We start from the raw sequence: 14233 nt of genomic DNA, 5'->3' as shown, positions 1-14233 counted from the left end.
TAAGCAGTCCCTCAGGATCAAGGGCGACTTGTTTAATGGGTTCTGAAATGGATGATAAGACCAACGCATGATGTTCAGACTCTGCCAAGTGTAGGGCAGGTGATGCTTGAAGTGTTGGGTAGATGGGTTGTTTGGAGGTTTGTGTCTCCAACACCTCAACTTCGCCACTGCACATTCCTAACAAAGTCTCTTGATGTGTTCGGTGCCTTCCCGAATGAGCCTTCTCCATTTTGGCCAGTCACAAGCCAGGATCTCCCATGAGTCAATGGTGATGTTTGATCTCTTCAGGAATGCCTTGAAGACACCCCTAAAGTGTTTCCACTGTCCTCCTGGGAGCTTCCTGCTGTGACTGAGTTCCCAGTAGAGCAGTTGTTTCGGGAGTATGGTGTCAGGCACACAAATGACATATCTCGCCAAGCCAAGCTGATTTTGAGTGATTAGTGCCTTAATGCTAGAAAGTTGCCTTGTGAGAGGACTCTTCTGTTGGATTGCCTTTCTTGCCACTAGATTTGGAGGTTCTTGTGAAGACACTGCTGTTGGTACTCCTCCAGTGCTTTTGGGTGTCTTCTGTAGCTTGTCCAAGTCTCCGAAGCATGTAGGTAGGAGCGTAGGGATCACTGCTGCCTGATAAACCATAGCCTTAGGTTTTGAGATCCTGGTCCTCAAATACACTTTTCCTCAGTTGGCTGAAGACTGGGCTGACAAATTGGAGGCAGTGATGAATTTCATTGTTTATGCCTGCCTTCGTCAAGAGGAGGCTTCCAAGATACAGAAAATGGTCCACATTTTAGTCCATTAAGATCATAAGGTCATAATAAATAGGAGTAGGAGTAGGCCTTTCAGGCCCTTGAGCCTGCTCCGCCATTCATTAAGACAGATTGTGGTCCTAACTCACTTTCCTGTCTGCCCACCATAGCCCTTGACTCCTTGAAGAGCAAAAATCTGTCTAACTCAGCTTTGAAGATATTCAATGACCCAGCCTTCACTGCTTTCTGGGGAGGAGAATTCCAAAGATTTCTAGCCCTCTGAGAGAAGAAATTTCTCCTCATCTCAGTCTTAAATGGGAGACCCCTTATTATGAAACTGTGCCCTTTAGTGCTTGATTCCCCCATGAAGGGGCATCTTCTCAACATCTACCTTGTCAAGCTCCCTCAGAATCTTATATGTCTCAGTAAGATCACCCTTCATTCTTCTAAACTCTAATGAGTATAGGCCCAACCTGCTCAACCTTTCCCCATAAGACAACATCTTCATCCCAGGAATCAGCTTAGTGAACCTTCTCTGAATTGCTTCCAATACAAGTCCATCCCTCCTTAAGTAAGGAAACCAAAACTGTACCCAATATTCTAGGTCTGATTTAGTCAATATCCCGTATAATTGTAGCAAGACTTTGCCATGTTTATACTTTACACCCACCCTCCACATCCCTTGTAATAAAGGCCAACATTCCATTTGCCTTCCGAATTACTTGTTGTACCTGCATGCTGACTTTTTATGACTCATGTACAAGGACACCCAGATTCCTCTATACTGCAGCTTTCTGCAGCCTCTCTCCATTTAAATAATATTCTACTTTTCTATTCTTCCTGCCAAAGTGGACAAGCTTACATGTCCTTATCAATGTTTTCCTCTCAACCAACATCACTAAAATAAACAATAATTTAGCCATTTATCATTTACTTTTTGTGTGGCCTTGCTTTATGCATAGGGTTGCCAACCCTCCCAGAATGGCCAGGAGACTCCTGGAATCACCCCCCCAATGTCCCGGCAGCTAATAAAAGTCAACTGGGAGATTTTAAAATGATAGGCTTCCCCATTAAATCAATTGACTCCTCTCCTGGCAGCCACAGAATCCATTTCACTGAATGGCATTGCACAGGCAGGCTAGACAGCACTCCTGCACAGGCGCAGCCAGCATGATGATATAGCACATTATGTCACGGCCGCACTGTGTACTGAGCTCATGGATGTTGCTGCTTGCCTCCCTGCTGGTTTTTTTCCCGCCGGCGCTGAGGTGAGTGAGGTGTAAGCTGGTAGTGGAATCAGCCTTCTGCAGGAAGCAGGCATGAGGCCATGGGGATGGAGCACGTGAGTTTGTTAATGTAACTATCAGGAGGGAACAGGGCAGGGCTGCCACTGGCTGGAGAGTGGAGCCCAAGGTGGCTATTTGTCAGTGCCTGCCGTCTAATACCCCGGACTTTGGACTTTTCCCCCCCTCCCCCATGCTTACGGGATTCTGTGATGTCACTTCCACTGGTGTCTCCCAGAACATGCCTAGTCGGAGTCGGCAACCCTATTTGTGCAAGATGGCTGGCACGTTTCCCTACATTGTAAAAGTGACTACGCTTCAAAAGTACTTCATTAGTTGCAAAGTGCTTTGAGGTTATGAAAAGCACTTTACAAATGAATGTTCTATCTTTACTTAACACCTACAGAGGCCAAAGTGGATAGCCTGGGGTTGTGAAGAGCGTTGGTCCATGTATATTTGACTTGCTGTCATGTGTAATTCTGTTTCTTATCTGAATTTAAATGTAAGCTTTTTTTATTCCCTTTTCACAGATCATCCTGCCCTGTTTTTCATCATTGCTCACATCTCTGCTAGAACAGTACTGTGAGGCCTTATCATCTTTATACAATGTTACAGGTACATTTTATATTATTTACAGGCCCTAGCATGGCCAATCCTGCCTTAATTGTATCATGGTTGTCAAGTCTAGGTTTCTATTATGAGTGAGAATTGTGATTTTGAAAAGAGTAAAACAAACAAGCCCCAGTTAAACACATGGATCTGTGTTTATTTTTAAGTAAAATAAGATCAGAATAAGTTACATTTTCAAACTAATGGGTGAATAAGAATTACTTCAAATGAATGGCATTTGGCAAGTTCAGTTAAATGAGCAACACTCTTCAATTTGCATTGTAGCTGGCAGTCAAATCATCCTAATGTAAGTCTACCATGAGTAATCCCCAGCTGCGAGTACAGCAATCAAATGTCGATATGTCTCCAGTTCGTGGAATGGGTCCATATCATGAGACTACTTCTAATTGGCACTGATCAGAAATTTCAGTAACAGAGCCCACAAGGTGGCTTCAGAGGGAACTAACACTGTTGTGGTAAGAAATATTCTTTTAAATCAGTGTTGTCCAATGTATATCACCCATTAGTCACAGGGCTATTTTAACCACATGCAATAATTTTACAGTACAGTAAATGAACCCTCACATGTAAATCTACTTAACAAACGTCCAGTGCAATTCAGTATAAAACTTTGCAATCTTTTGCTTTCACCTAATTGTCTGAAGAAATTAACAACATGATTCTCTCTGTGGAACATCAATGAATTCTGCGTACAAACCAGCCAACTCCATATTTGCTAGAAGACCTCGCTAACTTGTGTAAAATGTGAAAAAATTGTTTCAGATTCTATCCTAAACGCTGTACTAGCAAAATTAAAACATGCAGTTGTGCGCTCGAAGACCCCTTTTTTAATCACCATTTTAGTTTTAAAAAGGTAAATTGAGTTTTCTCAGTTGAACTGTACGCAGCCATCACAGATATACCTGCAACATTGAAGAGCTGTGATCGCTTGGTGGAATTTTTGTCTGATTACACCCTGTGAAGGGTGCTTGAAAGAAAATACCCTGTGGATACCGTATAAGCAATAACCCGGAATTATCTAATAAAGCTGAAGAGCCAGATGGGAATTACATAGAACACCTACAGACAAACCCTTTTGAAACATTAACAGCAGGTGACAAACACATTACCATAACCACAAACGAACAGCATAAAACTTGGCAGCAGCTAATTGCATGTACATGCTTGCCTACATTGTCCTACAATGCTTTGATTTAAAAATTCTCGTCTTTGTTTTCAAATCCCTCCGTGGCCTAATCCCTCCCTAGGGCGGCCATTCATCCAGTTTTATACTGTGCAATATGGTTTTAGTCTGTCTGGCCATTTTGTTGTACTGAATGGCTTTATGTCCTATATTTTGTGCCTTAGTAGACTTACCACTGTGAAGAACTGTTCTTGTTCCTTTCCCCATCTGCAACAACCTCAAACTGACTGTTGTCTCTCGTTGACTTGCAATTTGGCCTTTTCCATCTTGAACCAAGATATATAAATACATATGAACATACGAACTAGGAGCAAGAGTAGGCCATTTGGCCCTTCAAGCCTGTTCCACCATTCAATAAGATCATGGCTGATCTGATTATAACCTCAACCCCACATTCCTGCCTACCCATGATAACCTTTCACTCCTTGTTAATCAAGAATCTATCTAGCTCTGCCTTAAAAATATTCAAAGATCCTGCTTCCATTGCCTTTTGAGGAAGAGAGTTCCAAAGGCTGATGACCCTCTGAGAGAAAAAGATTATCCTCATCTGTCTTGAATGAGCCCCGTGACTCCCAGTTCTAGATTCTTCAACAAGAGGAAATATTCACATCCACTCTGTTAATACCTCCTCAGGGTCTTAAAGGTTTCCATCAAGTCACCTCTTACTCTTCTAAACTCTAATGGATATAAGCCTAACCTGTCCAACCTTCCCTCATAAGACAACCCACCTACTCCCGGTGTTAGCCTAGTAAACCTTCTCTGAACTGCTTCTAACGCATTTATATATTTCCTTAAATAAGGAGACAGTACTGTACACAGTACTCCAGTTGTGGTCTCACCAATGCCCTGTACAACTGAAGCATTACCTCCCTACTTTTGTGTTCAATTCCCCTCGCAATAAATGATAACATTCCATTAGCATTCCTAATTACTTGCTGTACCTGCTCAGGGCTCTGCAATCTCTCACCATTTAGAGAATATGCTTCTTTTTTATTCTTCCTGCCAAAGTGAATAATTTCGCATTTTCCCACATTATACTCCATTTGCCAGATCTTTGCCCACTCTTTTAAACTTTCTATGTCACTTTGTAGCCTTCTAACATCCTCACAACTTACTTTCATACATATCTTTGTGTCATCAGCAAATATAGCAACCATACATCTGTCCCTTCATCCACGACCTTTATATTCTAAAAATTTGAGGCCTCAGCACTGGTCCCTGTGGCACACTACTTGTTACATTCCGCCAACCAGAAAAAACCCATTTACGGCTACCTTCCGTTTCCTGTTAGCTAGTCAATCTTCTATCCGTGACAATATATTACCCCCTACACAATGAAATTTTATATTCTGCAATAACCTTACCAAATGCCTTCTGGAAATCTAAGTACAGTACATCCACCAGTTCCCCTTTATCCACAGGACATGTGACTCCTTCAAACAACGCCAATAAATTGGATAAACATTATTTCTATTTTAAAAAACCACATTGACCCTGCCTGATTGCCTTAAATTTTTCTAAGTGCCCTGCTATAATATATTTAATAATAGCTTCTAACATTTTCCCAATGACAGGTGTTAAACTAACTGCTTTCTGTCTCCCTCCCATTTTGAATAAAGGAGCGATATTTGCTATTTTCTAATCTAATGGAACCTTTCTCCAAATCTAGGGAATTTTGGGGGGAAATTAAAACCAAAGCATTAACTATTTCACTAGCCACTTCTTTCAAGGCCCTAAGATGAAGTCCATAAAGACCCATGGATTTGTCAGCCCATTGCTCCAACAGTTTGTTCAATACTACTTTTCTGATGATTGTAATTTTCCTGAGTTCCTCCCTCCCTTCCATTTCCTGATTTACAGATATTTCTGGGATGTTACTCGTATCCTCTATAGTGAAAACCAATGCAAAATGCCTATTCAGTTCATCTGCTAACACCTTACCTTCCATTACTAATTCCTCAGACTCACTTTCTATTGGACCAACGCTCACTTTGCTAACCCTTTCCTTATATAAATATCTATAGAAACTCTTACTATCCATCTTCATATTTCTAGCTAGCTTTCTCTTATACTCTAATGTTTCCCTCATTAATCTTTTTGTCATTCTTTATATTCTGTCTAATCTTCTGACTTGCCACCCATCTTTGTACAATTATATGCTTTTGCTTTAAGTTTGGTACTGTCTTTAACTTTTTTAGTTAACCACAGACAGTGGGTTCTCCACTTGAAAGTTTTCTTTCTCATTGGAATGTATCGATTCTGTGCATTCTGAAATATCATTTTAAAAGCCTGCCATTGCATCTCTATGGACCTATCCCTTAACCTCATTTGCCAGTTCACTCTAGCAAGCTCTGCTTTCATACCCTAATAATTGCCCTTATTTTAAGTTTAAAATACTAGTCCTGGACCCACTCTTCTCTCCCTCAAACTGAATGTAAAATTCAATCATATTATGATCGCTGCTACCTAGCGGTGCCTTCACTTGGAGCTCCACACATGATGATTCATCTCTGTACATGATTATGTCACCCTTGTACGTGCTGATGTCACCTCCATATATGATGACATTGTTCACCGTCACTGCAGCACTGCCCCATATTTTTGGCCTCCTACAGTGGCCACCCTACTCTTCCTTGCCTGAAATCTTTCCTGTAACTCTGGCATTTTGTACATGCCTGATTTTAATCGCTCCATCATTTGGCAGCTGTGCCTTCAGATTCCTGGAATCTAAGCTTAGGAATTCCCTCCCTAAACCTCTCCAATACACAACCTCTCTCCTCTAAGATGCTCCTTAAAACCTACTTCTTTGGTCAAGCTTATGATTATCTGCTCTGATACCACCTTGTAGGGCTTGGTGTCAATTTTGTCCTATTACTTTCCTGTGAGGAATCTTTGGATGTATTACTAAGTTAAAGGTGCTAGTTAAATGAAAGCTGTTGTTGTTTAATCAACTGATAGGATTCACAGCAGCTGGAAAGCTAAGAGGACTATTCAAGCTCTCAGCAATGACTCCATAAAGCTGAACACACACTTCAACATCACAACAAGTCAAATTTCCTACCAGCTTCTAAATAACTGAAAATGTTCTAAGCAAGGTGCCAGTAAGACTAAATTACCAATACACTTTGATGCTTAAATATCTAATCCAGGTTTACCAGACCATTTACCATGTGCAATCTTATAGATGTTATCAAGATATTAAATAACAATAACAATAAGTAATCTGGCTAGCTCGATGACATCCAGTGCTGCAGCGAGGGTGAACAATGTTATCATATATGGAGGTGACATCATCAAGTACAAGGGTGACATAATCATGTACAGAGATGAATCATCATGTGTGGAGCTCCAAGTGAAGGCACCCCTAGGTAGCAGCGATCATAATATGATTGAATTTTACATTCAGTTTGAGGGAGAGAAGAGTGGGTCCAGGACTAGTATTTTAAACTTAAAATAAGGGCAATTATTAGGGCATGAAAGCAGAGCTAGCTAGAGTGAACTGGCAAATGAGGTTAAGGGATAGGTCCATAGAGATGCAGTGGCAGACTTTTAAAATGATATTTCAGAATGCACAGAATTGATACATTCCAATGAGAAAGAAAGCTTTCAAGTGGAGAACCCACTATCTGATCAAACACTGTGGTTGATTGAAACATTGGTTGCTTGACAAGTTCTACTTATGTCAGAGGGATGCCAGATCCTCAAAATGTGACATATTTGGTGCAAAGGTTGTAGCTATTTTATAATCTAGTAAAGACACCACACACCCAAAGAACTTTAGCCCAATTTCACTATTTCGTCATAACTATAAGTTATCTGAGTGCTTATTTTTGAACTGGCTCTAATTCCCATTTGGAACAACATCTTGTTCCAGAACAGGCAGGTTTCTAGCCTGGAAAGCATTGCATAAGCCAACTTCTTAATACAATCCAGCATATCAATTTTTTGCCTAGTGATTAAGTAATGTAGCACCCATTCTTGGGTGCAAATTGGCCTCCAAACCTTCAATATGGCGGCCATGAAACATATGCTCATTATGAGTTAGATGTCCACAAGATTGGTAAAGGCCAAAAACAATCAAAGACTCAATGCCTATTTGAGATGCCAGTGCAAGGTTAGTTTGTAATAAAATGAGGAAGTGCTGGAAATATTCATCAGGTCAGACAGCATCTGTGGATAGAAACAAAGTTCACATTTCAGGTCATGACTACCCTTCATCAAAACAGCCAGCGCTGGCTGCACTTAGTGAAACCAGGCCTTCAGTGACAGTCCTTAAAGACAACACCTGTTAGGTCACAACCATTATACTTGCTGGAATACCAGAGGAGCAAGAGTCTGCCTACTGACCCAAGTTAATCATCACATACTAGTGCAAAAGGTCTTCATTATGATGAAAGATGTTCATCTCACAGTAGTTCATCCGAAATTTATTAGTGATTTGCCATTTCTCATCATTAAATCATCGATAGATATAACACAGAAGGAGGCCATTTGGTCTGTCATGTCTGTGATGGATCTCTGCAAGAAGACATCATCCATTCCCATTCACCTGTCTTTGTCCCATAGTCCTGCAATTTTTTTCTCTTCAGACGATAACCCAATACCCTTTTGAAAACCAAGATTGAATCTACCTCGCTGCCAATCACCTTAAATCAGTGTAGTTAAAAAAAGCAGGTGCACAGGCAATGGAATAGGATTCTTCAAGGTAGATCGCTAGCATTGATGTTACTCTCTCTCACTCTCTCTTCCTCTCTCTTTCTCTCTCTCTCTCTATCTATCCAAACTGATCTGACATAATGATATATTCCAAATAACTGAGGCCGATCAGGATAAGATGCAGGTCTTTGCGTTCCTCCTTTGGAATAGAGAAGCCAACTGGGAATTACATATCGAATGGTATAGGAAAAGGCCCTGTCTACTTTGGTGTGACACAGGATAGCACTCTGTGTAACAAGGAACACATAATCAAGATAAGAGTTAAAGTTGGAGCTTAGAATAGCATTCTTTAAAATCTGGCTAACTCAAAATGGGGCGCTGATACAAACACTATCAGGACTACAGCTCTAGCAGTCCATTTTTCTGCTGTAGAATATGCTTGCCCTGTACAGGGACAGCAACAACCTAAGCAAACAAATTGAACTCATTTTTTAATGCCCGCTGCAGTTACATTACTGGCTGCCCTAAACCTACCAAAGTAGGTGAGGTTTACCTGCAGCCAACATAGGACTTAGGAGTCCTTAGAAGTAGGCCATTCAGCCCCTTGAGCCTGCTCTACTATTCAATAAGATCACAGCTGATCAAGTTGTGGTCTCAGCTCCACTTTCTTGTCTGTCCCCCATAAACCTTGACTCCCTTCTCTAACGAAAATCTATCTAACTCAGAAATAGAAACAGGAAATGCTGGAAAATCTCAGTGGGTCTGGCAGCATCTGTGGAGAGAGAAACAAAGTTAATGTTTTGATTCCGTATGGCTGTTCTTCAGAGCTTCCATAGATCAATTAAGTACCATTTCCCTTTCACATGTAGGCTCCATTAGATCATATTGCGATTTTCTAATTATCCTGCTATAACCTTCTTAATATTGAATACTAGCGCTTTCCTTATGACAGATGTTAGGCTAACTAGCCTATAGATTCCTGCTTTCTGCTTCCCTCTTTTTTTGAATAAGGGTGTTACATTAGGTATTTTCCAATCCATTGGGACCCTTTCAGAATCTAAGGAATTTTGGAAGTTTATAACCAATACATCTACTATCTCTGCAGCCACTTCTTTTAAGGCCCTAGGATGCAGGCCATCCAGCCTTGGAGACTTGTCAGCCTTTAGGTCTAATAGTTTTCCCAGCACCTTTACCTTGGTGATGGTGATTGTTTTAAGTTCGTTGCTCCCTATCACCTCTTCATATTCAATTATTTTTGGGAAGTTTTCTAGTCTTCTGCTGTAAAGACAGTTACAAAATACCTGCTCAATGCCTCCGCCATTTCTTTGTTTTTCATTGCCGATTCACTAGACTCACTCTTTAGAGGACCAAAACTAGCTTTAATTAGTCTTTTCCTATTCAAGTGCTTGTAGAAACTCATACTATCGGTTTTTATGTTACTAGCTAGCTTTCCCTCATACTCTGCTTTCTGCCTCTTAATTATCTCTTTAACCACTCTCTGTTGATTCTTAGGGCGACATTTTCCCCCCATCGGGGGGTGGGGGAAGTGCGTGAGCGGGTGCGGGTGGGCGTGCTTCCGATCGGCGCCCCCAGTCGGGGGCGCACCGCAATTTTACATGGGCGGGCCAACTAAGGCCCACCCAGCGTGACATCCGCCAGGAAGCGCTATGCACTGCCTGTGCGGGTGGGGGTGAATTCCTTCAGCTGGGAGTGCGCTCTTTCGTGCATGCGCGTGAAAAAGCGCACGGATCTCCCTGAGGCAAAGTGCTGCCTCAGGGAGATTGGCTCTGATTTAAAACTTTCAATAAAGGCGATTAAAAAAATTCCCTGCCATGTCCCGTCATGTGACTCTGTCACACGGGTTGAGACATGCCCATAACTTTTATTTAAACATTTAATGAAAATTTAAATACCCTCATGAAACCTCACCCTGCCCGTGGATGAGGTTTCGTGTTTTTTCCAAAGCCTGCCTGGGCTCCCGGCCTGATCACCAAGCTTAAGGTTAGATGGACAGGTCCATCAATCATGTTAATTAGTTTTTTAATGGCCTTAATAGGCCGTTGACTAAATGATGTGGAGTGATGTCGGGACGCATGCCCATTGTATCACCGTGTCATTTTATGCATCGGCGAGTGGGCCCCGCCCCCGCTCGCCGACTGGAAAAACCTGCCCTTAAAGTCTGCCTACCACCTTTCCCTAGCTTTCTGTCATTCTGATATGTCAAATGCCCTTCAACATTTAGGTCCCAGACTTGGTCACCTTGCAATCATGCCCATCAGGTCATACATATTTACTTCTATATGTGCTAACAATTTACCCCTTTGTTACAAATGATGTGTGCATTCAGATACAGGGCCTTAATCTCTTTTTTTTAAAACAATTTTTGCAGTCTCCAGCCTTATCTGCTGGTGCATTGTTATGATTGTATGTTCTGTCCCTTCCTGTCACTCTCTGGTAGTCACGACCCAAGTTGCTGCTCTGTTCTATTCCTTTGTTGTTTCCCTTTATTATATTTTCTCTGTCAAGTGATCCCTTTCCCCCCCACTATTTAGTTTAAAGCCCCCTATACCGCCCTAGTTATACAATTCACCAGAACACTGGTCCCAGCATGGTTCAGGTGATGATCATCTCAATGGTACAGCTTCCGTTCCCCAAGTGCTGGTGCCAGTGCCCATGAATTGAAACCCTTTTCTCGCACACCAACCTTTGAGCCATGAATTCATCTCTCTAATCTTATTTACCCTATGTCAAGTTGCTCATGGCTCAGGTAATAATCCAGAGGTTATTACCCTTGAGGTTCTGATTTTTAATTTAGCCCCTAGTTGCTCATACTCCCTCAGCAGAACCTATTTCCTATGCTGTAGGTACCTATGTGGACCACAACAACTGGCTCCTCCTCCCTACCCCTCCCCTCTCCAGCCCAGAGCAGATGTCCCGAACCCTGATACTGGGTCAGCAACACAGCAATCTGGACTCTCGCTTTCGGCTGCAAAGAAATGTGTCTATCCCCCTCGCTATGCTATACCCTACTGCCACTACCTTCTTATTTACTCCCCCCACTTGAATGGTGCCCTGGGTCAGTTAGCTCATCCACCCTGCAGCTCCCATTCCAATACAAACAAGCTGACAGAACCTCAAAACTGTTGGACAGTTGCAAGGGCTGAGGCTCCTGCATTCCTGCACTCTGGGTCCCCTTACCTGCCTCACTTACAGTCACATGCTACTGCCTATGACCACGGACTAAATCAGAAGGCCCTGCCCTAAGGGGTGTGTCTGCCTCCTGGTATAACATTTTCAGGTAAGTTTCACCCTCCTCGATGTATTGCAGTGCCAGTGGCTCAGCCTCTGGCTCAATGACCCTGAGCTGAAGCCCCTCAAGTTGCAGACATTTACTGCAGACCTGTTTGTCCTGGATCACACTGTTTTCAGGTCCCCACGTTCTGCAGTCAGAACACATCACCTGCCCCGCTATCCTAAATGAGTTTTAATTGACTAATTATTTAATTTTATTTAATTATTTATTTTCCTTTTTTATTTTAATTCATGCCTCTTGCCATCACTTACTGTACTAATTAAAACCTTACGAATAGAATAGACCTTTACCACCAAAAGTAAAATATTTCAAAAGTTTTGTTTTTCTAATTTCCAGCTATTTACACACTCTTCCTAAGCGCAGTTACTCACCAACCAATCAACTCACTGCTTTCTTTTGGTGTTACATTCACTGTTTCTTCAAATTGAAACTCCCGGCTCTACTCTCTGTTCTGAAGTCTCGCTGTTTTAACCTCCCTCCTGAAGTCTCGCTGTTTTAACCTCTCTCTGCGAAGTCACACTGTTTTAACCTTTCTCTGCAAAGTCACACTGTTTTAACCTCTCTCTGCAAAGTCACACTGTTTTAACCTTTCTCTGCAAAGTCACGCTGTTTTAACCTCTCTCTGCGAAGTCACACTTTTATAATCTCTCTCGCTGCAAAGTTACACTGTTTTAATCTCTCTCTGCGAAGTCTCACTGCATTAACCTCTCTCTGTGAAGTCTCACTGTTTTAACCTCTCTCCTGAAGTCTCGCTGTTTTGGCCTCTCTCTGTGAAGTCTTGCTGGTTTAACCTCTCCCTCTTGAAGTCACGCTGTTTTAGCCTCTCTCTGCGAAGTCTCGCTGGTTTAACCTCTCTCTCCTGAAGTCTCGCTGGTTTAACCTTTCTCTCACAAAGTCTTGCTGTTTTAAACTCTCTCTCCTGAATTCTCACTGTTTTAACCTCTCTGTCGCCAAGTATTGGACCTCTAAACATCTGACAAGCAACGGTAGCCAGAGCTGAAAGAAAGGGACCATCTAATGATCTTGCTATCCATTATTCCAGGATCCTCATGCTCAGAATAGATGGAAGTTGAGGCGCAGCTGCCTGCAATTCATGAACCTCTCTCTCCTGAAGTCTCGTTCATTTAACCTCTCTCTTCATAATTCTTGCTGTTTTAAACTCTCTCTCCTAAAGTCTCACTCTTTAAAACTCTTTCACCTGAAGTCTCACTGTTTTAACCTCTCTCCTGAAGTTTTGCTGTTTTAACCTCTCTCTCCTGAAGTCTTGCTGTTTTAAACTCTCTCTCTCCTGAAGTCTCGCTGTTTTAAACTCTCTCTCCTAAAGTCTCGCACTTTTAAACTCTTTCTCCTGAAGTCTCACTGTTTTAACCTCTCTCTCCTGAAGTCTTGCTGTTTTAAACTCTCTCTTCCTAAGTCTTACTGTTTTAAACTCTCTCTCTTAAAGTCTCGCTGTTTTAAACTCTCTCTCCTGAAGTCTCACAGTTTTCAACTCTCTCTCCTGAAGTCTTGCTGTTTTAAACTCTTTTCTGAAGTCTCGCTGTTTTAAACTCTCTCTCCTAAAGTCTCGCTGTTTTAAACTCCCTCTCCTGAAGTATCGCTGTTTTAAACTCTCTCTCCTGAATTCTCATTGTTTTAACCTCTCTCCTGAATTATGGTTGTTTTAACCTTTCTGTCACCAAGTATTGGACCTCTAAACATCTGACGAGCAACTTCCATCTATTCTGAGCAGGAGGATCCTGGAATAATCAGAGCTGAAAGAAAGGGACCATCTAATGATGCTGCCATCCATTATTCCAGGATCCTCCTGCTCAGAATAGTTGGAAGTTGAGGCACAGCTGCCTGCAATTCATGAACCCTCTCAACTCCACAATAAAATAATCCAGAATTAACACTTGGAGAATGTATTTACAGAATAAACCCCATCATCTAGATTTTGAATACTATGAACATCTCCCAGCTTCAGCCTCTGAGCTGTGGCTAATCTGGCAACACTTATGCACTGATAATGGTCATTCAAAAGTAATGAGGTGGGAATGGGGTTTCAATGACTGCAACAGTATGGGGGAGATGGTGGTGTCGTGTTAATGTCACTAGACTAGTAATACTGAGGCCAAGGGCTCAAATCCCACCATAGTATCTGATAGAATTTAAATTCACTTAATCTACAATTGAAAAACTAGGCTCAGTAATAATGACCATGAAATCATTGTCAATTGATGTAAAAACCCATCTGGTTCACTGATGTCCTTTAGGGAAGGAAATCTGCCATCCTTACCTGGTTTAGCCTACAGACTCCAAGCCCACAGCAAAGTGGTTGACTCTTAACTGCCCTCTGGAATGGTGTGACAAGCCACTCTGTTCAAGGGCAATTAGTTATGGGCAACAAATGCTGGCCTTGCCAGTGATGCCCACAGCCCATGAA

General features: G+C 42.0%; 1 protein-coding gene across 2 annotated transcripts in view; it reads left to right on the top strand.

The window, feature by feature from the left end:
• Positions 1 to 14233, top strand: part of LOC144679939 (corticotropin-releasing factor receptor 2-like) — a 305817-nt gene that overhangs the window by 42219 nt on the left and 249365 nt on the right. For both annotated transcript variants that reach the window (XM_078540927.1, XM_078540924.1), the window contains exon 2: positions 2560 to 2644. In XM_078540927.1, coding sequence (XP_078397053.1) covers positions 2560 to 2644 — 85 coding nt within the window. The remainder of the gene's footprint in view (positions 1 to 2559; positions 2645 to 14233) is intronic.

This window comes from Cetorhinus maximus, chromosome 4 (assembly GCF_964194155.1).
Source record: "Cetorhinus maximus chromosome 4, sCetMax3.hap1.1, whole genome shotgun sequence".
Taxonomy (NCBI): Eukaryota; Metazoa; Chordata; class Chondrichthyes; order Lamniformes; family Cetorhinidae; genus Cetorhinus; species Cetorhinus maximus.
Note: the sequence above shows the minus strand (reverse complement) of the source record. Positions and strands in the feature narration are given on the sequence as shown.